This window comes from Fringilla coelebs (genome assembly GCF_963513975.1).
Source record: "Fringilla coelebs genome assembly, chromosome: 23".
Lineage (NCBI taxonomy): Eukaryota > Metazoa > Chordata > Aves > Passeriformes > Fringillidae > Fringilla > Fringilla coelebs.
In genome coordinates this window covers 4,495,974-4,522,513 of record NC_140049.1, presented here as the reverse complement: position 1 = coordinate 4,522,513, position 26,540 = coordinate 4,495,974, and the positions used below count along the sequence as shown (strand labels likewise).

The window sequence follows — 26,540 nt, the reverse complement described above, 5'->3', positions numbered from 1 at the left end:
GGGCTGAAACGTGTGCAGGGCGTCTCAGGGGGACATCGGGGGTACCAACAGGGAGGGATGCGGGTGCTGGGGGCTGTCGGGAGGTACCGGGGTGGTTGGGGGTCCTGAGGGATGTTGGTGGCCCTGGGGCTGGCATGGGTGTTGGAGGGTCCTGGGGGTTTTTGGGGGTCCCAGGAAAGTGTTGGTGGTCCCAGGCGGTGTTGGGGGTTCCTGAGGAGTGTTTGGGACAGCAGAGGGACAGGTGTTGGCGGGGTCCTGGGGAATGTTGAGGCTTTGGGCCGAGCAGGGTGTTGGGAGCCCTGGGCAGTGCTGGGGGCCAGGCTGGTCTGGCCCGGGCGTTCAGGGCCCCGGGCGGTGTGGAGGGTCCCGGGCAGGGCGGTGCTGGCTTCCCTGGGCGGTGTTGGGAGTTCGGGGGAGTGTTGGTGCTCCTCGGACGGTGTTCCCCGGGCCATGGGGCGGACCCGGGCGGTGTTGGCTCCCTGGGCAGTGTTGGCTCCCTGGGCAGTGTTGGCTCCCCGGGCAGTGTGGTGATCCCCGGGCAGTGTGGCGATCCCCGGGCAGTGTGGCGATCCCCGGGCAGTGTGGTGATCCCCAGGCCGTGCCGGTTCCCCGGGCAGTGTGGCGATCCCCGGGCCGTGCCGGTTCCCTGGGCAGTGTGGTGATCCCCGGGCCGTGCCGGTTCCCCGGGCAGTGTGGCGATCCCCGGGCCGTGCCGGTTCCCCGGGCAGTGCGGCGATCCCCGGGCAGTGTGGCGATCCCCGGGCCGTTCCGGTTCCCCGGGCCGTGCCGGTTCCCCGGGCAGTGTCGGTTCCCCGGGCCGTGCCGGTTCCCCGGGCAGTGTGGCGATCCCCGGGCGGCGTGCAGGCCCCGGGCCGTGCCGGAAGCCGGAAGCGGGGCTGGGGCAGCGCCCGCCCCGCCGCGGGAGGAGCCGTGGCCGGGGCCGGGGCCGGGGCCGTGCCGGAGCGGAGCGGGGCGGGCGGGGCCGCAGCCGGAGCGGGAGGAGCCGCCGGGCGGGACGCGAGCGGGGTGAGGCCGCGGGCGCGGGCGGGGGTCGCGGGGGGCTCGGATCGCGGCCTCTCACGGCGGGCTCGGCCGGGGGGGTCCCCGGCTTGTGGAGGCCGGAGCCGGGGGTGGGGGGTGTCCTGCTTAGTTTATTGATTGATTTGTAAGAATATCCCCTGGCTGGGGCTCCTCTGCCTCAGAGGAACACGGGCGAGGCCGTGGGGCTGTGGCCGGGTCAGGGTCCCTCCGGAGGGGTTCCAGCGCAAGGCAGGGATCCCCTGGCAGGGCGAGAGAGGCGGCATCAAGCAGATGGGAATATATTTTTATATCTATATCTATATATATGTACATCGCTGTAGGTTCACCCGCAAGGCGAGCGAGCTTTCCCTTTTAAAGACTCCTCCAGCACCGTTTCTGTCTAAATATTTACCTTGTAAAGCCTTGGACTAACCACGCTGGGGCCTGTGGGCAGAACTGGGCGCCGGGGTGCAAACCCTGCCAGCCAAGTGCCATCACTGTTTCTGTTCATGGAGAGAGCTGCTGATTCCTCCCGGGCTGCTGAGTTCATAAAAAACCAGAATAACATATGGGTTCCTCCTTCAAAAGCCTCTCTCTAAGGGGTTTGCAAGGGATGAGCCCTGCTCAGTGTGTGCTGTGGCAAAGGGGGTACAGTAGCCTGTTGTTATTATTTTGTAGGGATAGGAAGGGAAATAATGGGTTGTTATTTGTTTTTTAAGGCCTCATCTGTTCTCCAAGCAATGTGGGAGCATAATGCCTTATTTCTTAGCTGGAGGATTGAGTTACTCTTGAATTTGTCAAGGAGCTGGATTGGGTTTTCAGTGTCTGTGATTTACAGGGGCTGTCTACAAACAAAGGTGTTTGCTCAGAGTGGAATGTGAATAGAGAGGGGTGGGAACTGGGATATAGCTCAGTGTTGTATTTTAGCAGGATTTTTCTGTTTTTTGGAAAAGGGGAAACCACAGTATTTGACAACATTTCTGTAGGGATGTTTGTTATAAGTGGTTCCAGGCAGATCTTGCAAGCAGGAGAAGCTTGTTGAATCTGCTGGAATTCTGCACGGGACAGCTTCAGGGGGGGAAAGCTTTGGCACTCGGGAACCAGAGGACCCTAGATAATCTTTTAGACCACTTAGCATGCCACTTATGGTGTCCAGGTAACTGGAGTAACCAGAAAAGCTAGAGGGGGAAAAAAAAAGGCCTTTAATATCCTGCAGATGTGCTGGCTCCTGCTTGTTCCATGAATCAGGGTATTGCATGAATGAGAGAGTTAGTAAAGCAATGGCTTTTTTTTATTGTCACGTGTATGGCAGGTGCTTTACAGATGAAAAAAAACCCTCCTGGTCTTGGAGAGGTTAATATGAAATATTATAGACCCAGCCTGCTTTGCTTGCCCATGGGGCTGCTCAGGTGGCAAGATCTGGGACAAATATTTGCATGGAATGCAGGGAATGTTGGTAGAAGAGGGCCAGGAGCTAATTAACCTGGTAATGCAGTGCAGTATGTTCTCAGAGTTGGGTTTTGATTTGGCATTTTTACCTTTTTTTTTGGTGTTTCTGTGGCTAGAAATTTGACACTGATGTTAATATAACATCTGACATTAACTGCTGGAGTTGAATGCTTAGGCAGCTGCTGACCAAACAAATTTGGGTTATTTTTCTGCCAGCTAATTTTCCTGATCTGATGCTCCATGTGACCACATAAACAAGTGTGCAAGTGCAGAACAGGGGGGAATCTTGTGGGGAGAAGAGCAATCACTGAAGTTGTGAAATCTGGGAGTTTTTGAAAATACATCCCAGTGTTGCATTAAAAAGAAGATATTAACATCACCTTTGCTTGAGTTGTGACTTGTAGGTGGTTTGGGGGGAGAGAGCTGTCAGCCAGTTCTTTAAAGGCAAATCAGAGTTCAAATCTGAGCTTTATCATGTCTCTAGTTCTGTCCATACACAGAGTTATGGCTGATTTGTGCCGTGGGAGCAGCCAGAACAAATTACAGCTGAGCAAATCTGAGTGTAGGTGGTTTGTTACTCAGGGCTGGTCAGTCTGTGCTGGGAGCTGTGTGCAGAGCCCTGTGAGGAGTTACAGTTCTCACAGTGCAGGGACAGAATTTGGGGAGCAAAGTGATGAATTGGTGAAATGGATTCATGAGCTGCTTCCTGGGGCCAGGAAACTGCGGAGCAAAATGGGGACAGGGGCGTGATTTCAGTTTTCAGCTGTGATTATTCATGGTGCTTCTTGTGTTTTTATGTGAGGATCCTCGAGCTGCGCTCTCAGGGCAGAGCATTGCTCAACTCTCTCCCAGCTGGCCCAGTTTGATCAGGTTAGTGTTACCCACATCAGAAACAAGAGGCAAAGCAAAACTCTGCAGATTCTGCTTTTCCCCCAGGCAGGGCCAGTGTTTTTCCCAGGCAATGGGAAAAATTTTTACAGTGTGATTCTCACATTGGCAGCTTGTACCTTATCCAGCAATTTCTTTACATCTTTTCTTGAGCTCATCAGCTGCTCTCAAAGAGGCCTTTGTGGCAGAGTGGAAGTGGTAGAGGAATATACTTTTTTTTTTTTGCAACTTAATGTTGATCTCTCGTGGGTGTGTTCTTATAAGTGAGAAATAATTTGCTGTCAAATGCCATTTTGTCACCCTGCACAATGCAGTTCTTGCTGGGATATTTAGTTCTGTGGCATCTCTGACCTGCAGGCAAACTTGGAGAGGAAGGTGGGGGCTTTGTTGCCTGCAGGGCAGTGCTGTTACTCAATAATCAGTTGGCTTTGACATTAAGTTGCGAAAATTTAAACAAATTGTAAACTGCCGAACTTTGCCCGACACATTCTGCTTGTTTCTCTGTCCTGTCCCACTGCTGACGGGGGATTTAATGAAAACAAATCTGGGTTAAAATAAGCGACTGAAATTGTAGCGCGGGAGGGCTTAGCAGGGCTGCTGCGTGTGATGATCAGCTTTGTATTGTTGGCTTTTGTACTCGGTGAGCAATTGCTTTATGGGATGGATTCATTTGGAGGAGATGAATAAATGGAGTTTCATGGATTTCTGGGAAGCTTTGTTCATTTACATAAGCTGCGAATCTCGGCCGGTTCTGCTCTTGTCAGGAAATTTCACGGCTTCTTTGAGTCGGTGGGAGATCCTGAAGCAGCAGAGACTATTAGGAGTGCAGCTCAGTGTTGTGCTGTTGGCTGGGAGCAGGTTTGCTCCAGAGGAACCTTCCTTCTTTCCTGGGCACTGCCACATTCCTGGGATTGCTGTTGGGTTGTGTGGCTGCACTTGATTCCTGTTAACACACCCCATCTCTCCTCAGGGATTTCTCCTCAGAGGCCATGGAGCTTTCAGCCAACGAGCTCAGCATCTATGACAAGCTCTCTGAGACCATTGATCTGGTGAGGCAGACTGGCCACCAGTGTGGCATGTCAGAAAAAGCCATTGAGAAGTTCATCAAGCAGCTCTTGGAAAGAAATGAACCCCAGAGGGGCCCTCCACGGTACCCGGTCTTAGTGGCTCTCTACAAGGTAAGATGACTTTTGTGCATGAACACAACATTTGAGGGTCAGGGTTCTCCTTGGCACCTGAGCTTTTTATTTCCCATTGCATTTTCTTGATGAATTTTGCAAGATCTTTATTTAAAAATCTGTGAAGTGTAGCTTCCTTCCTTCATGCCATGAGCTGCTTTGAGAACAGCTGCCCAAGATTTGGAATTGCTCATGTGTGCTGTGAATTTACATTTTCCACATCTTCCTGTCCCATAAATTATTAAATAATGAGATTTGGATTGATTTTTCAGAATAAGATTCCTAGTGTTGGCATCCTGAATGGAAATGTGAGGAAGGAAAGTTCAGGGCTGAGTCATGAAGTGAACATGGCTCTCTTTCTGACCCTGCCACAAACTTCTACATGTCTTTATTCTCCTTCTGGTCTATGAAATAAAGCTATTATCATCGTACTTGATGGTAGAAAAATGTTTTAAAAGCCTTAATGAAAAGCTTCTGTAAAGACTTTTGCAAAGTGGGTGAAAGGATGCTATTGTTAGGTAGGTTTGAGACCATTCAATCCCGGACTGGTTTGGGTTGGAAGAAAACTTGAAGATCATCCAGTTCCAAGTCCCTTCCATGGGCAGAACACCTTCCACTAGACCAGATGTTTGCTTCAAGTCTGAAAAGCTTCCCACTGACATAATATTCAGTAATACTTTAGTGTCATCTCTACAAATCCATTGCAATAGATTTTATTTGGAAAAAAAATTCAAGCTCTCTTCCTCGTGTCCTATAAAAAGCTGTAAAATGAGGCAGGAGAACAGGAAACTGCAAATTTGAACTTTCAGCTTCTGTTCTTGTTTTTGCTGTTGATTCAGTTTGACTTTGGCCAGGGGGAGAAATGCGTCATGTCATCTCTTTAAGGCTTATTTGGGATTCTGGTATGGAGGAGGGAGCTGGTGCCAACTCTGCCAAAGTATTTTGAGGCTTGACGGATGTTTGCAGAAGCCACAGGGTTTTCCTTGTGTAAGAGGCATGGCAGGAGTGCAAGCTTTTATTTGATTAGGTAGGGAGGAAAAGGAACTATCTGTAGATAATCCTGATTGATCTCATGCTGGATTATTTGCAGTGCTAAAATACAGGAACAAAGCTGTTTGTGTGGCTTGGGTTTGAAGGCTGCTTAATTTCATCTGTGGACAGCCCTAATAATAAAACTGGCTGACAACTCTGTGTACATAAATAGCATTGCAGCTGAACGAGCAGACACAGCAAAAATATAAAGGGTGTTCATACCGTGGTGCACAGCCACAGCCCTTTGATACCAGCAGAAGGTGTGTCCTGGTGTGAGGACACCTCAGCTGCCTGCAGTGTGATTAACTCTGTGCCTGTTTTCCCTTGCAGGGACTGCTCACCCTGGGCTTGGTGTTGCTGACTGTTTACTTGGTGATCCAGCCCTACAACCCGCTGCCACCCGAAGCACCACTCTCCAGAGCCCAGGCCTGGGGCTCCCTCGTCGGGCACATCCGGCTGCTGTCCCTGCCCATTGCCAAGAAGTACATGTTGGAGAGTAAGGAAATGTTTTCCCTGCTTTAACATAAGCCTAGCAAGAAATACCAACTTAAATACCAGCCACGAGAGTCACTCACCCGTCTCCAGGGCACCACAAATGTGTTGCTGGCTTGGCATCATGGTTTTCTCTTTTCCTACCACTGTACTTAAAAATAGCATCCTGAGTTCTAGCTTCACTGGGACTGAAGCATATTTTATCTCTAACTTGATAATTTTGTTCTTGCACATTCTCTTTTTCTTGCTTTTAACACTTCGGGTCTTTTTTCCACAAGAGTTCCCTTTTCTCTAGAAATCTTTGCACTTCTGAGAACCAGAACTGAGATAGCTCTGCTAGGGAAATGTCACCTTTTCTTGTTTTTTCTGAGTAAGGCAAAACCAGTTTCTCAACCAAATCTTGATATCTGTGAGCAAAATGTAAAAACCTCAACTTGTGGCCTGGTTTAAGGAAAAGGAGTTTTTGCCAAGTGGCATATTGGGAAAGGCCTGGGGGATTGAGTGCTGTCATGTTTACGTGACGTTAAGGGCAATGTGTGTGTGTGTGAGGAAGTCAGATAAGAGTTCCCTGTGAGGTTATCCCATCACAGGAGAGCAACATCCTAGATTTTCCTAGAATGGCACAATAGAAATGGAAAAGTTTGGCTATTTCTCATTCTTGGTTAATCATTTCACTGACTTAGCCTGGCAGGTGGGTACAAGCCTGTGCTCTGCCTCTGCTGGAACACAAAGACTGTCAGTGATGATAAAGCTGTGAATTATTTTGAGCAGGGATGTGGCACAATGTTGATGGTCTGGTGGCTCACTGTAAAAACAAACTCCTGTAGTCATGCCCTTGTCATATTTATATTTAGCTTGGGCACCTCATTGTGTTGGAGTTGTCTGTGTTGGCTCTGACCTTCCTGCCAGAGCTAAAAAGGGCTCCCTGAAATGCCAGCACCATTCTGCATTCTCTCCCTCCCTCTTGCTGACATGGGATTTCTGCTGATTCCAATTTGTATGGGTGGGGCAGGGTATCCCCCATTGTTCCTCTTATTCCTTATGGATTGGGATATCTCTGGGAGTGAAAAACAAAGGTGAGAAGATGGCTCTGATAAGCACTTGACATTAGGAGCCTGCTTATCTACTGCATTCCAGCTTTTCCATGGGTGAACACCCCCCTGCTCCTGTATTGAGATGGAATCCAATGGGAATTTTAATGCTCATTTCACTTTTCACAAAGGCCAGGCATGACAGGACAAGGGGAAATGGCCTAAATATGAAGACAGGTTGGACATTAAGAAGAAATTCTTCCCTGTGAGGGTGGGGACGTCCTGGCACAGGTTGCTCAGAGAAGCTGTGGCTGCCCCATCTCTGGAAGCTTTCAAGACCAGGATGGACAGGGCTTGGAGAAGCCTGGGATAGTGGAAGGTGTCCCTGCCCATGGGGTGAAGCAAGGTGAATTTTAAGGTCCCTTCCAACCCACAAAATTCCATGGTTCTATTGTGTTTGTTCAGTCAGATTTTGTCCAGAAAGTTCTTCCTTCAGCTACTACAGGGTCCCTTTGGATGAGAAGAACCCAGGGAGGTTTCCTTGGCACAGCTCAAGTTTGTAGGACAAGGGCTGCCTGAAACCATGGGGATCTCCTTGTAAAGATAAATAAGAGCAGGAGCAGTTCTGGCCTACCTTTGGAAAAAACAGCTGCATGATGAGGAGATGGGGAAACATCCAGAGGAACAGGGGAAAAGGGAAGGATGGATGGAGAGGAAGAATGCAATGTTGTTATTTAAATGCACATAAAATCCCTCATGCCTCCATGAGTCCTGTAAGTCTGCAGAAGTGATGAGCAATAGGGTGGGCAGCAATCCAGTTCCGGGGAAAAGAGGAGAGGGGAGAGGCAATTCCTGCTCTCTTTTTCACAGAATTTGGTTGTGGTGGAAGCCACAGCATGTCCCAATTAACAGATTGACTTGGGCTTAGCTGGAGTGACTTTGATCCTGGACAAGACCCTGGCTATTTAAATGGGAGAGTGCAGCACCCAGCCTGAACCTTGGCTGCGTTCCTGTGGGAATCCCTCATGTCCTGACTTCCCAGCAGGCAGCTGCAGCCACCGACACTGTCCCAGTGACACTGGTGTCACCATCAGCTTGCTGCCCAGAGGACACTGGTGAAGCCATCCAGCAGGGATCTGGAAAGGGAGTTCCATGGCTTGGGGCTGACTGCTCTCCCAAGCCCTTTCAGCCCTACTTTGTGTTTGTTGTATTGTTTTGCCCCTAATTTTGGCCTTGTGGTCTGATGAAGGGAAGGGATAAAGCTGCATTTTGTGTCTTCTTTATTGATGAGAGTTTAAGTCAAGGAGGTCTTGCAGGCAGGTCTGGTGTTCTCTGATCAAAGAATGCCAGAATAGTTTGGGTTGGGAGGGACCTTTGCAGGTCACCCAGTCCAACCCCATTGCCAAGGCAGGGTCACCTGGCACAGGTGGGTTTGGAATGGGTACAGAGGGGGGGACATGACCTCCCTGGCAGCTCTTCCAGTGCTCTGCCCCCCCTCCATGGAAACAAGTTCTTCCTCAGGTTGGGGTGGAACTTCCTGTGTTTTAGTTTGTGGCTAAAACATGTTGTTGGGCACCGTGGAAAAGTCTGGCACATCCTCTTGGCATCCCTTGGAGATATTTATATGCCTTAATGAGATCCCCCTCTGAGTCTCCTGTCTCTAGAAGGGAGATGTTTGCACTGTGCCTGAGCAGCAGAGAAAACCACTAATGAAGGGACTTGACATACAGACTCCTCTTCCTTTCCCTACGTAGCTTCTGGGAAGAAAATTCTGAGGGGGCTGAGGATGGAGCTTGGAGCTTTCTGTGCTTGGGCACCAGTTCAAAGCCAGCTTGGGCTGTTCCTGTTGGAAACCACCTGTTGTCAGCTGGAGGCTGTGCTGGCACACATTACCCTGCCATGAACACGGGTGGTCTGGCTCCTTCCTCTGTGCCTGGGCAGGCAGGGGCAGCCTGGGCTGTGCTGTCCCTCCTGAGCTTTGGGGCAGCTTTCCTGTTGAGGTTGTTGAGGTTCTGTTCCTGTTGAGGAAGCTTTCTAGGGTTGAGGTTGGAGCCCGCTCTGCTGGGAGGTGTGGGCTGAGCAGCCAGGTTTGTGTTGCAGAACAAGGGCAGCTCAGTTGCTGGGTTTCCCCTGAGAGGCAAGAGCTCCAGTCAGAGTGGTGGTGAGGCTTTGGGAGGTGCAGAGGTGCAGGATGTGCTCTCCCCTCCCTCCTGCTGATGGTGACCTGCCCTCCATCCTTATGCCTTCCACCCAAGAGCTGTGCTGTGGGTGACAAGGGCTGCCTGTCTGTCAGTGGCTGTGGGTGGACCTTTGAGCAGCCGAGGTGAGGAGCAGCATCCACAAAACTCTCTTGCATTGTTTATAGGATTGAGTCCAAAGTAAATTTCCTTTTTGCCTGTCTCTGTGCTCTCTTCTCTTGCTGACTTTTTTCCCCAGATCAATTCCCATATTAAATCCTATGTTCCCACCCTTTGTTCCTTGATAGCTGACTCTTTGACCCTTGGGTCTGTGCCTCTCTTCCAGCTGTTTTCCCAGGGCAAGGTCCCTGTGGTTGGGGAAAAGGTCTGTGGAAATGTGGTTTGCATTTGCTCTTCCTGAGCTGGTGTTTATGCAGAGCTTGTGAAAGCCCTGTTGCTGGGTCACATTGGCTGCTCTGGGCCTGCAGCTCTTGGCACATCAGCCCTTCATTTGTAAACCCAGAGAGGTTATAAATGGCAGTGGGCTGTCAGACCTCTGGGTCTACCTGCTGTCCACCTGGTGTATTTTGGTGGGCACATGGGTTAACTCATGGCTATCTAATGCTATTCCAGGGAAATGTAGGACCTGTGCATTCTGGATTAATTTCTCACACAGGCTGGGAAGGACAATTCCCTCTGTGTTTCAGTTCTCTGGTGCAAAATAGGGGTACAAGTGCTCCTCTCTTCCCTGCAAGCATTAGAAAGCATAAGGGATACATGAGCTCTCTGCAGTAAAGCCAAATGAAAAAGGGTTTTCTATTCTTTTAACAGAAATTTTAAAACCACCCTGGTGGTCACTCTACCTGATTTCTCTTTCCTTCACAACTGTGTCATCCCTACAGCTTTGTTAATATCTAAATATGATTTTTGATGTTGGCTGGTTGGTAGCTGTTCCCTGCCAGCCATGCAGTGATGTGATGAGCAGACCATTAAGTTGCTCTCACATTAACTCATGTGTCTGCCCATGGTAAGTTCAGTCCTTGCAGCTCAAAAACCTCAGTAGAGCAGGTCTGTCAGTGGGAAACAGGCTGTGGCCCAACGTGACAATTTGCATGTTGTACTGGTAGCAGGGGTTCTAATGACTTCAAGGAAAATCCAAGTTTACTTTTAATAATAACACTTGGTCCTGGTCACACTCATCCTGGACAGCCCAGAATCAGCTGGGTCAGTAACTGCTCAGCACACCTAAAATCAGACAAAAGCACACATGGATCTCAGTGCTGGAAAAGAGATCCTGTGCAAGCTATCCCCAGCTTGGAGAAGAAGTGTTAAATACCCCTTTTTGCCTAGACCAATAGGGCTAAAATCATGTTTAGGGCTTTATGTGTAATTATTGTAGAGAAAGGAGCCCAGCTGGAGGAGCAGTGTTTAGCAACACCTTGTAAATGGCCTGTCACTGTGTTACTAAAGCCTGCTGGGTGTCAGAGCTATTTGTGGGGATGGGTCACAGCAGGCTGGGTTACTGGGGGAGGGCAGCAGCTGGTTACTGGGGGAGGGCAGCAGCCTCTGCCTCTTGGCTGGCCCACCTTGGGTGTAGCTGGAGGCTTGCCTTGGCACTTGGCCAGCCCCTGTCTCTTCCCTGATCTTAACCCTTTGCAGGCAAAACACTTCTCTCACTCCAGCCTTGGAGAGCTTTTATCCTTGGCACAGCTTTGTGCAGAAGAGGAGCATCCAGCATGCCTGCCTTGCACGGAGACTTGCTGCTTCTTGAGAACAGCCTGGGCACCCAGGTGTTCATCCTGCCTTTCCCTGTGAGCTGAGCACCCAGGTGTTCATCCAGCCTTTCCCTGTGAGCTGAGCACCCAGGTGTTCATCCAGCCTTTCCCCATGGGCTTTGCAGCCCATGCTCTGTCTGACCCTTTGCTGAGCCCAAGGAGCATGGGCCTGCTCTGAATGAAGGGTTGAGCAATAAGGCTGCTTGGGAGGTAAGGCAGTCTCTGATTTCTAGCTTGTTTCTTCTCCTCTTGCTCTCAAAGGATGTTATTTTTTTTTCCTCAGCAAAGTTGAGCTGGTTTTTGCTCTTGTTTTTGTGTGTGATTTCATGCACCCGCTTTGGGGGCTGAAGCATTTGGAGGTGGTTGTGGGTCACAGCATGTGCAGGGCTCCCTCCCATCACTGCACAGCTGCCAGTTTATCTGATCTTTTGTGTATGTAAACAACCCTTTTATGATATAACCTGAAAGCAACCAGCAGACATGTGTTGGCTCGTTCAAAGGGGAAAAAAACGGCTGACTTTGCAGGGCAGGGTGGTGCCAAGCTGTTCATACTCTGTTACTTTGGCCTTGGTTCAGCCAGTGAGCTGTTTATTTGGGTTTGCTGGCAGTAAACTAACCCCAAACCATTGTGGTGCTGTGGAACACTAAATACTATTACTTCTATATTGTGAAGCCTCCAAAGTTTCTTGTTTCCTCATTTGCAGAGTGAATCCTTACTTTGGGTTTGCTTCCCTGGGATGTTTGCCATAGGTGGCCTCTTGCAGAGGCATTTAGCAGCCTGGCAGAGCCCTCTGTGCACTTGTCACACAGATATGTCAAACCTTTTACAGGCTGAGGCCACCATCAGGCAGGTGACAGCAGCTGGGAGGGATTTGTTTCCAAAGCTGTTCCTCTGAGGCAGATTGCTCATGCAGCACAAGCTGTGGCTGGGGCAGGTAAGCAGAGGTGCAGCTGGAGTGGACTGTGGATGCTTTCCTGACAGCTTGGCCCCTGCCTTCCATTCTTGAGACTGGTAGGTGCAGATTTCTCCTGGAAATAATGCTCTTTTGCCCCAGTGGACTGTGAATTCCTCTTGGGCTCGGCTCAGCAGACTTGATTTCACAATGTCTGGTTGGATCAAAATCATTTTCATGCTTTGCTCAGGGTTGACTAATGATCCCTGTGCTGGTGGAGCAGCCGTTACCCATTAGTGAGATGAACGAGTAGTTCTTCAAGCTGTTGACTTCTACCCAGAACAACAATAAAGGGGTTCTTGATGGGGCTTTTTGTAGTCGTTATTTTGTTCCTTGCTGTTCCTAAAAATGCTTTGAATCAAACTGGGAGGTACTTGTGGCATAAATATATTCAGTATACCCAGAGCTACAATAAAAGTTCAATATGAGGGAGGGGTGAGGATCTTGTGCTGAGCAGGGACACTCTTTGTAGTATATATTTAAAGCCCCACTGTGATGCAGTCCTTAATCAGGACTTGCAGGCTGTAATTAATAATCCTTGTTTCCTGCCTGACTTACTTAAGAGCCCATCAGTTTAGCCTGACTTTGACATGACATTATAAATGATCAAATTAATTTTTAGCCTAGTGAAGAATTTGCAGCAAGATGGAAACATTGCTTGTGCAACAAAGTGCTTCAAATGCCTCTTCCAAACTGTGCCACTGGTAACTACAGAGCTTGGAATTCCTAGATCTGTAAAGTCAGAATGATGAGATTTACCTGTGTTATAGATTGTGGTCATGAATTGATGCCTAAATTGTTCCACTATCCCAGGTTATTCCAAGCCCCTTCAAGCCTGGCCTTGGGCACTTCCAGAGATGGGGCAGCCACAGCTTCCCTGGGCAGCCTGTGCCAGGGCCTCCCCACCCTCACAGGAAAGAATTTCTTTCCAGCATCCCATCTATCCCTGCTCTCTGGCAGTGGAAGCCATCCCCCCTCATCCTGACACTCCAGACCTTGTCCCAGATCCCTCTCCAGCTCTCTGGGATCTCCTTTAGGCACTGGAAGGGGAGCCAAGGTCTCCCCAGAGCCTTTTCCTCTCCAGATGAACAACCCCAGCTCTCCCAGCCTGGTTCCAGAGCAGAGGGGCTCCAGCCCTTGGAGCATTTCTGTGGCTTCCTTGGGACTCACTCCAGCTCCACATTCTTCTTATGTTTGGATCCCAGAGTGGAGGCAGCTCTGCAGGTGGGGTCTCACCTGAGCAGGGCAGAGGGGCAGAATCCCCTTTTAATGAAACACCAAGACCTACAAGAAAGGACAGAGAAATGTCTGGGGAATATTCAGTGCACAGCCATGCTTGGGAGCCCTGAGTTCATCCAATTCTTGCTGAAGTTGCTTGAATATTCCAAGGATTTCATCTTATGCTTGCTTGAATATTCCAAGGATTGGCCCCAGTGAAGTATGTGGTTGGTCTGGGGAATAGTCTCATCCTCAGAAAGAGGGATCTGGGATTTGGAGCCAGCATTTGCAGGTTGTGCAGCTCCTCAGTACATCAGCCAGTCCTCTGGGGAGCTTCCTTTCACTCCCTGTGGGGGATGGCAGCAACAGCCCCTCCCTGGGGGGCTGTGAAGTCCTGGGGGATCTTCCCTGGGACCAGACTTGGCCTGTGCAGACCTGGCTGGCACTTGCCTGGTGGAGATTGCTACAGCCTTGCAGCCCAGAGTGCTAGGGAGCAAAGCAGCTTGGTGGGGAGTCAGCAAACTGCCTCAGCACCTGCAGTGCTACAAGCAGGAGGTTTTGTGTTTTGAACACTTGGTTAGGGTCAGGAGCAGCCCTTGGTTCTGTATCATGCAGGAACAAAAGTTCCCCCTGTTAGAGGCTTCCCTTTGAACCTTCTGCACTGGCAGATTGGTCCTGTACCCTCTGTATGGTCCCTAAAGAGAGCAGGGCTTGTTGAGTTCCTGCTCTCACATCCATGTGGTCAAATTTCCATGAGTTAATTTGCTTTGCTGCAACAGGCAGAAGCAGGGCCAGCTCTTCTCAGGAGCCTTGAGTTTACAATCTGATCATCCACACCCAGCATCTCTGGGGCTGTGCACACACACCCCTTTCTAGTGCTGTGGGCAGCCAAAAATTTGGGAGATCCTCTGTGAAAACAGCCAAGAAGGGCGGGGTACTCATTTTAAATTGAGGGTGACTTGAAAATTATTTTTCTGCATAGTGGAAAGTAGAGTCATAAACTCCTTGTAGTATTAATCATAGATGTGTTTTAAGGGAAGATTGTTATCTCTTGGTCTGTGCTGTGTTAGCAGCTGAAAATCCCAGCCCTGGCTCTGCTAAGAGCTCTCTTGACACAGGGGAGAAGGCAGCTCTTGTTCTCGAGAAATAATAACACATAAAAAGAAACATGAGGTGGTTATGGCCAACGGGGAACTGAAGTTCTGTTGAACAAACTGAAGGCTGCCCCTCAAGAAGGGGTGAGAAAGCAGAGAGAAGTTGGCCACACTTCTGTCCTGTAATAGATTGTGAGATGTGTCACTGCTCCAGCTGCTCTCCTGCACTCCAGCTCCTCAGGGATAATTGCCCACGCCCAGCACTTCAGCGTGTGGATGGGAGTGGATGGGACCGTGGTGTGAGGGCTGTGCTGGGATGAAAAGAGCATCTTCCATTTGCATCCCTGAGCAGCCGTGTGTGCGCGCAGACCTCCACCGGAGCAATCCCCAGGGTGTCTGGGCAGGCAGGGTGATATGTAAAAGGAATTCAGGGAGGGTAAGGAGACAAAATCAGCATCCTGGGTAAAATCCTGCCCTGGTCCCCAGTGGCAGTTGGCTCCTCTGTGCACCATCTCTCCTCCCGCCCTCCCTGGGAAGGGCAGGCGCTGCCCGTACTTGTCATGCCAGTCACACACATGCTGGTGCACAGACTAACACCCTCCACAATAAATCTAAAAGATTAATTACTAGGGGAAAAAAAAAATCCCACAACCCCACTTGCAGCATTTGAAATGCATCTCAGTCAGTGCTCTGCTCTGGTTATTCATGGGGAAAAGAAATCACCTCCTGAATCGAGCAATTGAGAATGCAAATATCCCAGCCTGGCTCAAAAGAGGAATCAAGCTCTGTACTGTCAAGCTGATTAGCATCCTGTTCCGTGGGGTACTGCCCTGAGCCCAGAGGGAGAATTTGGGGACAACTGTGCTTAATGCTTAGGGATGAGGTTTCTGAGTTTTGCCCAGAGAGAAATTACAGCCTTGCTACGCCCCATCTGATGACAGACCATAGAGATGTTTTCGTGTTCTCTTCACAGCGACTGCCCTTTCTCTGGTGAGATCTTTCAGCCTTTTGTTTCCTGTCACTGACCAGCTGTTTTTTGTGAGTTGAGTTTTTTTGTTGTTGTAAAACTGAAGCTTTCTACAGGCAGTGGAACAAAGATTTTCTTTTTTCTCTTGTGAGCAGGGAGGGAAAGTACATTGGAGCAGTTTCTCATGGGACTGGGACTTCTGCTTGCAAGAAGGATTTTACACTTTGTTTTGCCTTTTTTCCCCTTTCCCTGAAAGCAGTGTAGATGTGTCTTCCAGAAAAACTAGGAATTATATCCTCATCCCTTTCAGTGCATATCCCAGCAGTAGGGTGGGAAATGCAGCATTTGGGAGTTGGAAATACTCTACAAGAAAGAAGCAAAATGAATCCGTCTTCTCCTTGCTGTTATGTCCCAATGAACATAAATCCTTTGTAGCATTCCTCGTGGGCTGTTGCAGATGTCAGAAGGGAAAACAAAACAAGAGCTTCCCTATGAAGTGCTGTTCATCCCTTCTTAGCCCTGTGCAGGAACATGAGTGTGGCTGGAAATTGCATTGACAGTGACAAGCAGTTTGTGCATGGTCTTTATTCCTCCAAAAAGCTGCTGTGCATCCTTGTTTCCCAACTTGATTTTTCAGCCAGACTTCACTCTTCTTTCTCCCTTTGCCATCCCCTCCATTTTTCCAAGTTTGCCTGCAGCAATGTCCAGGAGACTTTGGAGCTGTTTTGACATGTGCTGGCAGGGTGGGCCTGTTGGTGAGGACAGATCCCTGGATATTTCACGTGAGATGTTTCCCAGGCCTTGGGCTTTTCCTGACCCACCCTGACAGATCAGGCCTGGGATGGGTTTGCTGCCACTGCCCAAGTTGGGCCTCTCCCATTGGATTAAGGCTGCAGAACCAGGGCTGTCACTGCCATAAAATCTGTGTTTGAAGTGGAATTTCCATTAAGCTCTCCCATTTCTCACAACCTGCTGCTGTTTCTCCAGATAAAAAAATTTGTGTTCAGGGTGTTTAGACTGGATATCAGGGAAGGGTTCTTACCCCAGAGGGTGCTGGGCACTGAACAGGTTCCCCAGGGAATGGGCACAACCCTGAGGCTGCTGGAGCTCCAGGAGTGCTTGGACAACTTTCTCAGACACAGGGTGGGAGTTTAGGATGTCTCTGTGCAGGGCCAGGAGTTGGAATTTGATCTTTGCGTGGTTCTGCAAATTAGAGCCACACCCTTTCAGTGTGGTGGCTGCTCTGCACATCCTACATAGAAATGCATGGGGTGTTCAGCATTGTCCTGCTCATTCCCTGCTGCAACAGGGAGGGAATGTTTTTTGGGAGGGCTGTTAATTGGAGGAGTGAGGCCAGATATAGGCATCAAGATGTGTTTTCATGTAAAAACAAAATTTTTGAAGATGTAAACATATGCAGTGTTCATTGCAGGCCAGTTCAGCTGATTGTGGTGTAACAACAATTTTTGGAATTTAAAATGAATGTGGCTGTGGTCCAGGGGTTGCTCGTGCTGGGACTTTTCTCCCAGTTTCATCTTCAAGTCAGTGCATGGGATGAATGAACACAGCAGCAGCATGTCTTGGTGAAATCTGACATTTCCCAGCATCTTCTGCACATCAGAGATTGGGAAACCATTGCCTGGGACAAATTTCTAAATTAACACAGTGGTAAAGGGGATGGTGATGATTTCAGGTATGTCCTGGGTTCATGACACCAGTGCTAACCATGTGGGAGTTACTCTTTCCACCCTGGATCTATTTTTGGTTTACTGGGTGTTACCTCCTTGATAACACCTTTGGGTTGCTCGTTTGCTTATGGAGTTGTTTCAGTTTAATTACACTAGATATGATGGTTGCCATCCCTCTGTTGCTCATGGAAGGGTAGCTGAGCCTGTTCTCCTCATGTACAGAGAAGTGGAATTTCCATGAGCTCTCCCATTGCTCACAACCTTCAGCTCTATCTCCAAAATGTGCTGGAAACATTCCCTCCAGTTCCCTGCCTGGTGAAGCTGCTTCTTTTTGAGTTACAGCCATCAGAAACTATAAGAAATCTCAGTGTTTCGTGTTAGGGATAATGAGTTTGTAATTGAATTTGTCTCCTTTCCATTCCATTTTTGGTCTTACTAAAGAGGTTTCCCTTGTTTCTTCCCCAGAATGCCAGGACTGGTGGGCAGCAGGTTGCAGACAGAACACTTCTGCACTTCCTGCAAACTGCACAGTCTGTTCTGCTGTGAAAAGCCTTCACATAGTGACAGACTTCAGAGAGCTATCAGAAAAGCTCCAGAGGCATCAGCCTTTTCTAATCAAGGTAATGCAGGGATTTGGGAGGCTGGGTGATGAGTCCAAACTCTTGAACAGCACAAGCCCAAAACCCCTGCCCAGTATTTTCACCCATGAACTCAAACTGCTCATTCAGGGCATGTGTCTGAGAAGACATTTCACCCCAGTGTAAAGATGTGGGAGGAGGGAGCTCCCTGCATTGTTCCTCTGACTAATGATCTTGTATTTGGACACTTAGCAACCCACGTGGGTGTTGCTCTTGGATGTTTTCTAGTGGGAGGGAAGTGGGAGCAGGGGGCAAGCCTGTGGGCACAGCTTTTATCTTTGTTTCATGTTCTTTAAGACAGGGCAGCATCTCTCCTATGAAGAACTGAAGCATTTTCAGTCCCAGGATCCAGATCTGGCAGAGGTTATAATAGAAGAAAATTCAGCTGAATTGTGGAGCTGCCCATTTTTCTTTCCCTGGTGAGTCAGACAAAACATGTGATGGATGGACACATCTTTTCTGTAGGGGTGCTCAGGCTCTGCCACCAGTGAACCACCAGTGCCTGCAAGTTGCAGTTCAACTGGAGAGAGGGTGTACAGGAGTGGGTTACAGGCTGCTTCTGCTTGCTGGCACTGATTTGTTCTAAGGACAAGACTTCTGCACTAAAAATTGAGAGCTGGTGCTTGGTCTCCAGTTATTGCAGGACTACCTGGTCCTGTTCTCCAGGCTGTAAATCATCTGGGCTGTGATCTGATCACCTGAGGCAACTGGTTCACATTTCTATCACCTGTGTCTGCCCAGTGGAAATCCTCCACCACTGGTGCTGACTGAGAAGAGATGCTATGACTTCTGCAAACACTGAGAAGTAATGAAAAGTCAAATCCTGCAGTTTGTGTTTGGTCTTGTGGAGAAATACAGCCAACTCTAATCCTGCCCCTGTTAACCAAAAGCTGTTTGTCCCATCAAGGCCAAAGCCTTTAATGTGAGCAGGATGTGTGAACAACTCAGAGCTCTCTGAGGTCTCAGAGCCAGCACTGGCAGAGGGATGGTCAGGGTACAGAAGAATTAATCATGTCAGTCCCCTAGACAAGGATGTAAAGATAACAAGGCCCACCTGGCCTTTTCTAGTTACATTTCCTGGCCTAGAGAATAGCCTTGGATCCCCCCTCCCTTGCCATGGGGGTTCAGTTATGGTTGTGTATGATGCCACCTCTCTGGATCTTTGGTAATTAATGGATCTGGTCAATGACTTGGATCATTTTAAGGGAAAAGGGGAGGGAAATGAAGTTCAGGGATCCATAAGGATCTGTTTGCTCCCTCTTTACATGGTCCTGGTGCAGGAGCCCAGAGAAGAGTGGGAAGGAGCAGATTTAGAGGCTGAGGTTGAATTTTGGTCCTGATCCCAGGGCTAGTTTGTCATGTTTTTTATCAAGCATGAATGTTTGGCAAGAATTTTATCTGGAAAGTAGCTTTTACATGCAAACATTATCATTGTATGATGATTCTTTAATATGGGCTGGTTTGTTTAGGAACAAGTCTGTGAATAGATCCCGGATTCTCCAGGAATTTTTCCCTGCTTCCTCTTTGCTGTCCTTCCCCAAGACAGTGTCCCTGGAGAGCTGCTTCCTCATCCGCCACCCAGATTTGGGGAATAAGGTGAGAAATTAATTCCAAAGGCATTCTCTTGCTGTCCATGAGTTGTCCCCCAGCAGCTCTGAGTTTTTGTGGGATTTTCAGGATAATTTTAGCTGATACAGTCCTCAAAAGGAGCTTTTGGGGTTGTCTCAGTTCTGTACATCCCTGTGTAAAGTGGCATCTCAAGGTGTCTGTGTCTCCCAGCACTTGTGTCTAGTTTGGGGCAGGAGATACCCTGTGCCCATCTCCCTTGGAGCTGGAGATGTCACAAAAACAGAGGGACTTTAAGGACCATCTTGTTCCAGCACCCCTTGCCTGCTCCATTCAGCCTTGCTCTATAGCTGGGTGAGGTCTTTCTGTGCACAGTTGGGCAGAATTGTTTTAAGAGCTGCATTTTAGGAACTGTTCCTGGCAGTGAAACTCACTCATTCTGAGACACTTCAGGCTTCTGGCCTGATCTCCTCCTCTGTGTTTTCCTGAGTTGTGGGGATGTGCAGGCCCTGCCTTGCCTTGGAGGAGAGGAGAACCCTTGCATGCAGCTGACCTCAGCTAAGATTCTGTGCTCCACTGGTAACTGGTGGAGCAGCAAACATGTCATTTGCTGTGTCTCACCTGCCTGCAGGGCAGTGACTTGTCCCTGCTTTGGGCAGACAGAGCCAAGGAAAGCTGGCCAGGCTTTTGAAATCCTTTCCTCCTGTCCTAGAGCTACAGCCTGCACAGCCTCTTCGCTGTTGGGAGTGGGCAGCTCACCCTGACTGTTGCACCCCTGGACAAGTGCAGAGGACACTGTGAGGTGTTCAAAGTGGAGCTGGAAGCTGGGGATTTGGGTGAGTACCAGAGCTGTGGCTTGCAGGGACTGGGAGTGGAATCAGGAGATTGCTTCCAGCTGGGTCTTTTCTGTCTGACACCTGGGATGGTGGTTTGTGCCATTGTCACTTCCAGACTGGTGTGTGCCTGCTTGTCACAGCAGAGGGAGTGATCCTCCTGCACTGGGAGTTTGTGGCCTGGAACTCCAACACTGGAGATGCTCAAAGCTGAGCAGTGTGGCTACACAATGGGTGTTACAAACCCAGTGCCCACTGAGGGAATTGTCTTTCCAAAGAGCTCCAGCATGACCACATCCCTTTGTGGGAAATGGGAGCACTCATTAAGGATGGGCTCATCTAACAGGGCCTCTCCATTGCCTCTTCCCAAGGTTATGCCAACACAGATCACTGGACAATGAGCTTCATGGCCAGAGGGACAGAGCCAGCTGTGATTTGTGATGGAGCTGCCAGCTAAGGATGCTGGGGTGGGAAAACAGAGCTGTTCCCAGGACAAGAAGACTTTCAGCTTTGAAGCCAAGGCAACGGCTCGAGAGGAGCAAGCTGGGGCAACTGGGGCAGGCAGCTTTGCCACCCTGCATGTTTACAGTGTTTAAAAAGGACTATTTTCCTGACCCTTGAGGTAATCCTTTGCCTTTCCTCAAATGTATTTTGGGAGAAGCTCAAGCTATTTATGACCCTCCCTGTCCCCTCAGGTAAGCCCTGGGTTTGCAGCAAAGGGTTTTTTTTCCAGGAGCAGCAGATGGATTTCTCAGGATGAGATTCACCTTATGTTCTTTGTGGATTATGGCACTTCTGAAACTTCCTGGGGGGTTTGGGAGTGGATGGGGTGTGTGACATTTCTGTGTACATTCCTCCTGAGGAGGAAGCTTTGAGCCTGTGTAGTCAGGCCAGTTCTATAAAGGGAATGAATGAATTGGTGATGTGTCCCAGCTCTCCCTCACGTCCGAGCCCTGCAGAGCTGACCTTGGCTCCTGCTCCCAGGCTGGGGAGAGCCTTGAGCCTGAGGGCAGAAACTCTCACCCATTGCATCCTTCTTGTACCAAAAGATTCCCTTCAGGCCTCTCTGTGTTGTGATCACCCTTCTGCAGCTCTCTGTCAGCAGGTTGTGAGTGAGTCAAATGGTAATTGTGCTTTTCTTCACCTCCACTTCCTTTCCTGCAAAAACACTGACACACATCTTAGAGGTGCTGGCAGTGCAGGAGTTCTGGATGGAGCTGTGGCTGGGAGACAGCAGCTCTGTCCAGCTTTCACCTCAGACACCAAGGGCTGCACAGCCATTCTCAGCTGCTCCTTGTTTTTGGAGGCACTGCCTGCATTCCCAGCCCACGGTACCTCTGGGAGCACCTGAAACCTCCCTCCTCCCTGGCATATTTTTGCATTGACTCCTTCCAGACCTGGAACTCTGTCTTCAGAATGAACGTTGGTTTTTCCTGGGTCCTTTCCAAGCTGCCTTTGCGTGTTTCCTGCTGCTGGAGCAGTGCTGTCTCCAGTGCCCTGAGAGAGGCTCGGGTTCGGGGTTTGCAGACTGCGGATGCTCCGGTCCCTTCCAAGTCTGATCCTTTGGGTCTGATCCCACTGCTGAAGATCATTTACAGATGTGTCAGGCTGAACTCATGGGCCAGGGCTGGAGTTCAGGACATACTCTCACACTTGTTAATACAGAATTGGGAGGGGTTTTGGTTGACAGCGAGTTAACTCTGTTCTCAGGAGCAAGAGCCTTTTTCTCTGTAAATATTTTAGGTACATGTAAAATGACAGATTGGGAAAATGTCTGTCCAGCCTTTGTTTTTGAGGAGAATGGGAGCAAACATTGTGCTAATCTGATTAGGAGCTGACAAAAGCTGCCAAGTGGGATGGCCACTTCTGGCTCCTGTACAAGAATAAGGCAGAGGACAGTTCCTGCTCCAAAGAATTTAGTCTGAGGCCTTGACACTACAAACATTTCTATGCATAACCCTTGTTTTTCTCCTGTCAAAACAATGAGAACAAGCCCAGCACCTGTGTCAGTCTGTGCATGGCCCTTGGTGCTGGACACACACCAGATCTAGTAGAACCAAAAGGGGAGAGTCTGACTCTCTCAGGATAGAAAAGGACTAAGATCATTTGTTACCGAGTATTAGAGGGAATTGGACTAATAGAACTTCCATTAGTGTTCTCACTGCTTGGAGTGTATTTCACACTCATGACACTACACTCAATCTTGTACATGCCAAGACACACACACACACCACCCCTCTCCCTCCTCTTAAAGCCTGGGTCTTAGTTAATGGAAATTTGGGAGTTGAGTGATGGCAGAATTAGGGCCCCATTAGTGACTGTTGCTATTTACACTATGGCAGCTTCTCAAATCAAATTCAAAGGCTGACCAGGTTACTTCACCTCTTACTGCTTTTGTATCTGACCCATTTTTGTAAAGCATTTGCTCAAAGATGCTGCTGGAGCCATTCTTGCTGAGATTGGGTGACACTGTCACTGCTAAGTGTCCTTGACTGTAACTTGTAAAAGAGCTGCGGAGACAATTCCCAAGTGTCTGTGAAATGCCTGGATTTTGAGAGTCACACTTAAGCCATTGTGGCTGTCTGGCTCTTTCAGGAAGAAGCAGAGAAAATGGATCTATTTACAGTTGCTGTTTGGACTGGGGGGAGGAGGGGGAGGAAGGGGCAGGTTTGTGCCTGTTTAGCAGAAATGTTCTCACGTAGTGCTTCTCCCTTCCTCGAAGAGTTGCAGCCTTCCTCGAAGAGTTGCAGCTGGTTGGACAGGAGCTGGTGAGTCTGGCCTGTTTGCAGAGCAGCCTTCCAAGTGCACTTTATGGGCTCTGCATAAGTTTCCAGCTCTGTCTCAGCGATACATTGCTTATGTCCCAGCCTCGCTCCCTTCGGAGCTTACATCATTTGTTTTTAAGCTCTCCGGTATATTTTCTCTTCCTCTTCCAAAGGCTGTAAGGAATTAGCTGCTAAACTAAAACAGGAGGACAGTTCTCCTGCTGATAAAGAGTCAATTTTGGCCGAAGTGCAGAGCTCCAGTCTGCAGCACAGCTTCCAGAGCAGCTTCTGTCTCCAGCTGCCAGAGGAGTGGTGCTCACACCTTCCACATCCCAGGGCAGGCAAGGAGCCACGGTGGGAAACCTGGAGGTGAGGCCACAATGGCAGAACTGGGATGGCCAAAGGGAGGTTTTGATACCTTTACTGCAATTAAGCCCTGGTCAACTTCCACATCCAGAGCTCCAGCTTCACAGAGTCCCTGGAAAGGCTGCAGGACTTCCCTAAAGAGGCTGGTGGTCCTAGTGGCCTGCTGAGGTGGAACAGGGCTGTTCCTGCAGCTATTGGGGTTTCACAGCCATGATCACATGAGTCACAGAGAGGGTGTCTCACCATGGTATCCCTCACCTCAGTTCCCCTTTTGCACTCTCTGTGCTGGTTTGGACAATCTCCCACTCCCCCTCTACCCAGCTCACACAAGTTCCCAGTTAATACATTTTAAAATCCCTTTGTGTGCTTCAGAGCTCATTGCCTGTGAGCTGGATTCCTCCTCACCCCACATCCCAAAGGCTGCAAAGCTGCTCTGAAATCACACCAGAAATCGGTACTACCCACGTGCCCAGAGGAGGGGTCACCTCTGCACTTGCCAGGCTGCAAGGGTGGGCTGTCCCCATCAGCTGGGCAGGAGGATCGTGGTTTAAAGCTGCTCCCCAAAGCAGGGGTCACTGACCAGTGCTGTCAGTCAGTCCTGAACTCAGGGTAACTGAAAGGAGGAGAAAAGATTATTATGATTTACTTCAGTACCAGGAAATCAGTGGCCACCACGGGAGCCAACCTGGCAGTTTCTATTGATTCTTTTTTTTTGCTTTCTTTGTTCCTTTTCATTTTTTTCCCTGCCCACTGTTATTGCACACATTGATTCCCCTGAGGAGTCTCTTTGCAAGGCCCTGGAGAGCTTTGAGTCAGATTCCCCATGAGTCTCCAGACTGCAGCTTCTCCCACCAGGCCTGTTTTTGCAATGTTCTGGAGGAGAAGCTGGTTTGTCTGGGCTGGATCAAAGCACCTCCCTTCCTTCATGGCCTCCTGGGCTCCAGCAGCAGCAGGAGGAGGAGGTGGGGAGCAGGAGAGCATCTCATGGTAGAGATGTGAGCTCTATGAACCCCAGTGTCTCAGAAAAGGGGATGCTTCTGCCTTGAAAGCCTCTCGTTCCCTCCCTCCAGGAGGGAAGTTTCCACACACCCCAATCCCAGTTCAGCCCCACGGCCCCCAAGAGAATTGAACATTTCCTGGGGTGAGGCCATTTTGGTGGGTACACAAAGAGTTTTTGCTTCCTGCAAACCAAACTTTCTCCTCTTGGTAAATTTTATAGGTAGAACTCGATATCCTCTTCTTCAGGAACCTCCTCCTTGTAAAGGGCAGATTTAGTGTCCTGCTGAGTTAGACAAGGGAGATGCTGGACTTCCCTTTGCTTTGGAGATTCAAACAAATGGCAGGTGATTTATTTTTAGCATTATCTCCTTGTCTTGGGGTGGGAAGCCACATTCTAAAGGCTCAGAGGTGCTGGGAAGTAAAGCTATATATGCATAAAGACTGTTTCAATGCTGAACACTAAACTTAGTGATGGATTTAAAAAAAAAGAATGTGAATATGCACTTAATGCAGAATTTTATGGATGGTTCTAATTTAATATATTGCAAACTTTGTAAATACTTGGGAAAAGCCTGTAAAGTATGTAAATAAATGAAATTTGTATGTAAGAAGAATAAAAAAGTTTTTAATTTTTGCAATTAAATACAAGTGTTAATGACCCTTTTCCCTTTTCCTGATTTTTATTCTCATGTTGCATGTCAGCTATTGAGGGGTTATTTAACCTTTTTTGGTACACTTTTTCTAAGGGAAGTGTAATTTTAAATGAAAAGTCAGAACAATTTGTTAGGAAAATATCATAAGAAACACTGTGAAAAAGGAGCAGTTTGAGAAATGTTCTGTGGGTTTTAGCCTGATTTCCTGAACAAAGTTGATGCAACAGCTCTGCCTGTCCCTCCTTTCTTTTCTTCCCAGCAACAATCTCCATCTTTCCTTCATAATTCAGTTGATTGTAGCCAAACTTTGAGGCGTGGAAGACGATAAACTCCTCCAGAGCTCATAAATCCGGGCGAGTGGGGAGAAAAGAGAGAGATCCTGTTACTCCCAGAGCAGTGCAGGAGCCTGTCAGACACCGGCCAGCCCCGCTGGAGACCCTCGGGACGTGAGTCAGTAGAAGCCCAGGCTTGGTCACTTCTGTGCTGCAGAGTGGGGCCTCTCTGGAGCCAGCAGGCAGAGCAGAGCCTGTCAGGTGTTGGTGTGTGGCTCCTGTCCCTGTCCCCATGCAGTGGCTGCTGCTCCCTGGGGTGGGGGACGGGCTGTTCCTTGATGAGCATTCCACATACCCTGTCCCCGCAGAGCCACGGTTTGCTTGTTCCAGCCAGCCCTGAGGGCAGCCACAGACTCCCAGCTCTCCTGTTTGGGGCCATCTCAGCTCTGTACCCTGTTCTTCCTCTCCTGCTCCCCCCTGTCCTGATGGTTCAGGGAGGAGGCACCAAGGCTCAGCTTGCCCCTGTTCCCAGCAGGCTGGGCAGCCCAGGGACTGTTCCTCAGCTGCCAAATGCTGTCCCCCCATCAGAGACCCGAGGTGGGCTCTGGCTCTGGCTGGGGAGTTGCTGTGCTGCAAACTGCTCTCAGCAATTGCATCTTGCTGCCTTTGTTTCTAACATATTTCTAACCCTGCATTCCAGGGATAGGGGAGGACCTCTGTGAAAATAGGGCTTTGTTAATTGCTGTGGGATTGTTGTTACAGATTTGGGTGACACTGTGGTGGGTATTTACTACAGGGCACCTGTGAGAAGGAGGAAGCTGATGAGGTTTTCTCTGGGCAGCTGGAAGTAGCCTCATGGTCAGAGGTCCTGATTCTCCTGGGGAGCTTCAACCATCCTGATATTTGTTGGAGAGATAACATAGCCCTGCACAGGCTGGAAGTCCAGGAAGTTCCTGCAGATCATTGAAAATAACTTCTTGATACAAGTAGTGGAGGAGCCAAGGAGGAGAGGTGTGTTTCTGTTTTGTACTGCCAAACCAGGAGGGACTGGTTGAGGATGGGAAGGTGGGGGAAAGCCTTGCCTGTGGTGACCCATGTTGTGGTGAGACTCAGGATCCTGTGTGGGAAGCAAAGCAGTAGCAGGGCTAGAACCCTGATTTTCCAGAGACACAATTCAACCTTTCCAAAGACCTACTTAGAGGAATCCCATGGAATAGGGTTCTAGAAGGGATGGGGGCCCAAGAAAGCTGGTCAATATTCAAGCATCCAAACTCAAGATCAGTGTATCCCCATGATCCAGAAATCAAACAGAGGGGGCAGGAGATCTCCATGGAAGAGCAGGGAAGTTTTAGCAGTTCTCAAATGGAAGAAAGAAATTTATGGGATGTTGAAAAAGGGACAGGCACATGAGAGATATATAGGAACATTTTTGGGGTATGCAGGGATGCAACAAGGAAGGCTACAGTTGACTTGGAACTGAGTCTTG

At 49.2% G+C, this 26,540-nt stretch overlaps 1 protein-coding gene across 9 annotated transcripts; it reads left to right on the top strand.

Annotated features, from left to right (window-relative positions):
* Positions 1–968: 968 nt before the first annotated feature.
* Positions 969–26,057, top strand: LOC311162220 (bombesin receptor-activated protein C6orf89 homolog). 9 transcript variants are annotated; one of them, XR_014616696.1, is made up of 11 exons: positions 969–1,026; positions 4,328–4,535; positions 5,898–6,063; positions 17,428–17,582; positions 17,898–18,019; positions 19,070–19,196; positions 19,879–20,002; positions 20,371–20,621; positions 22,722–24,473; positions 25,042–25,228; positions 25,851–26,057. XR_014616696.1 is itself a non-coding variant. In XM_084220448.1 (8 exons), exons 2-8 carry the CDS (start codon positions 4,347–4,349, stop codon positions 20,454–20,456), a joined length of 969 nt encoding a protein of 322 aa, XP_084076574.1. In that variant the 5' UTR covers positions 969–1,026; positions 4,328–4,346; the 3' UTR covers positions 20,457–24,688. The 9 variants fall into 9 exon arrangements, 1 of the variants encoding a protein (XP_084076574.1); XR_014616697.1 differs by having other exon boundaries at positions 20,733–24,473; XR_014616698.1 differs by having other exon boundaries at positions 20,371–22,767; positions 24,350–24,473.
* Positions 26,058–26,540: the final 483 nt, after the last annotated feature.

Excerpts from the sequence above, each read along its gene's own strand:
- LOC311162220 (XM_084220448.1), top strand. The coding sequence starts at position 4,347 with ATGGAGCTTTCAGCCAACGAGCTCAGCATCTATGACAAGCTCTCTGAG. Across the intron at positions 4,536-5,897 it reads TCTTAGTGGCTCTCTACAAG|GGACTGCTCACCCTGGGCTT; the intron begins GTAAGATGACTT and ends TTTCCCTTGCAG. Across the intron at positions 6,064-17,427 it reads CAAGAAGTACATGTTGGAGA|AATGCCAGGACTGGTGGGCA; the intron begins GTAAGGAAATGT and ends TTTCTTCCCCAG.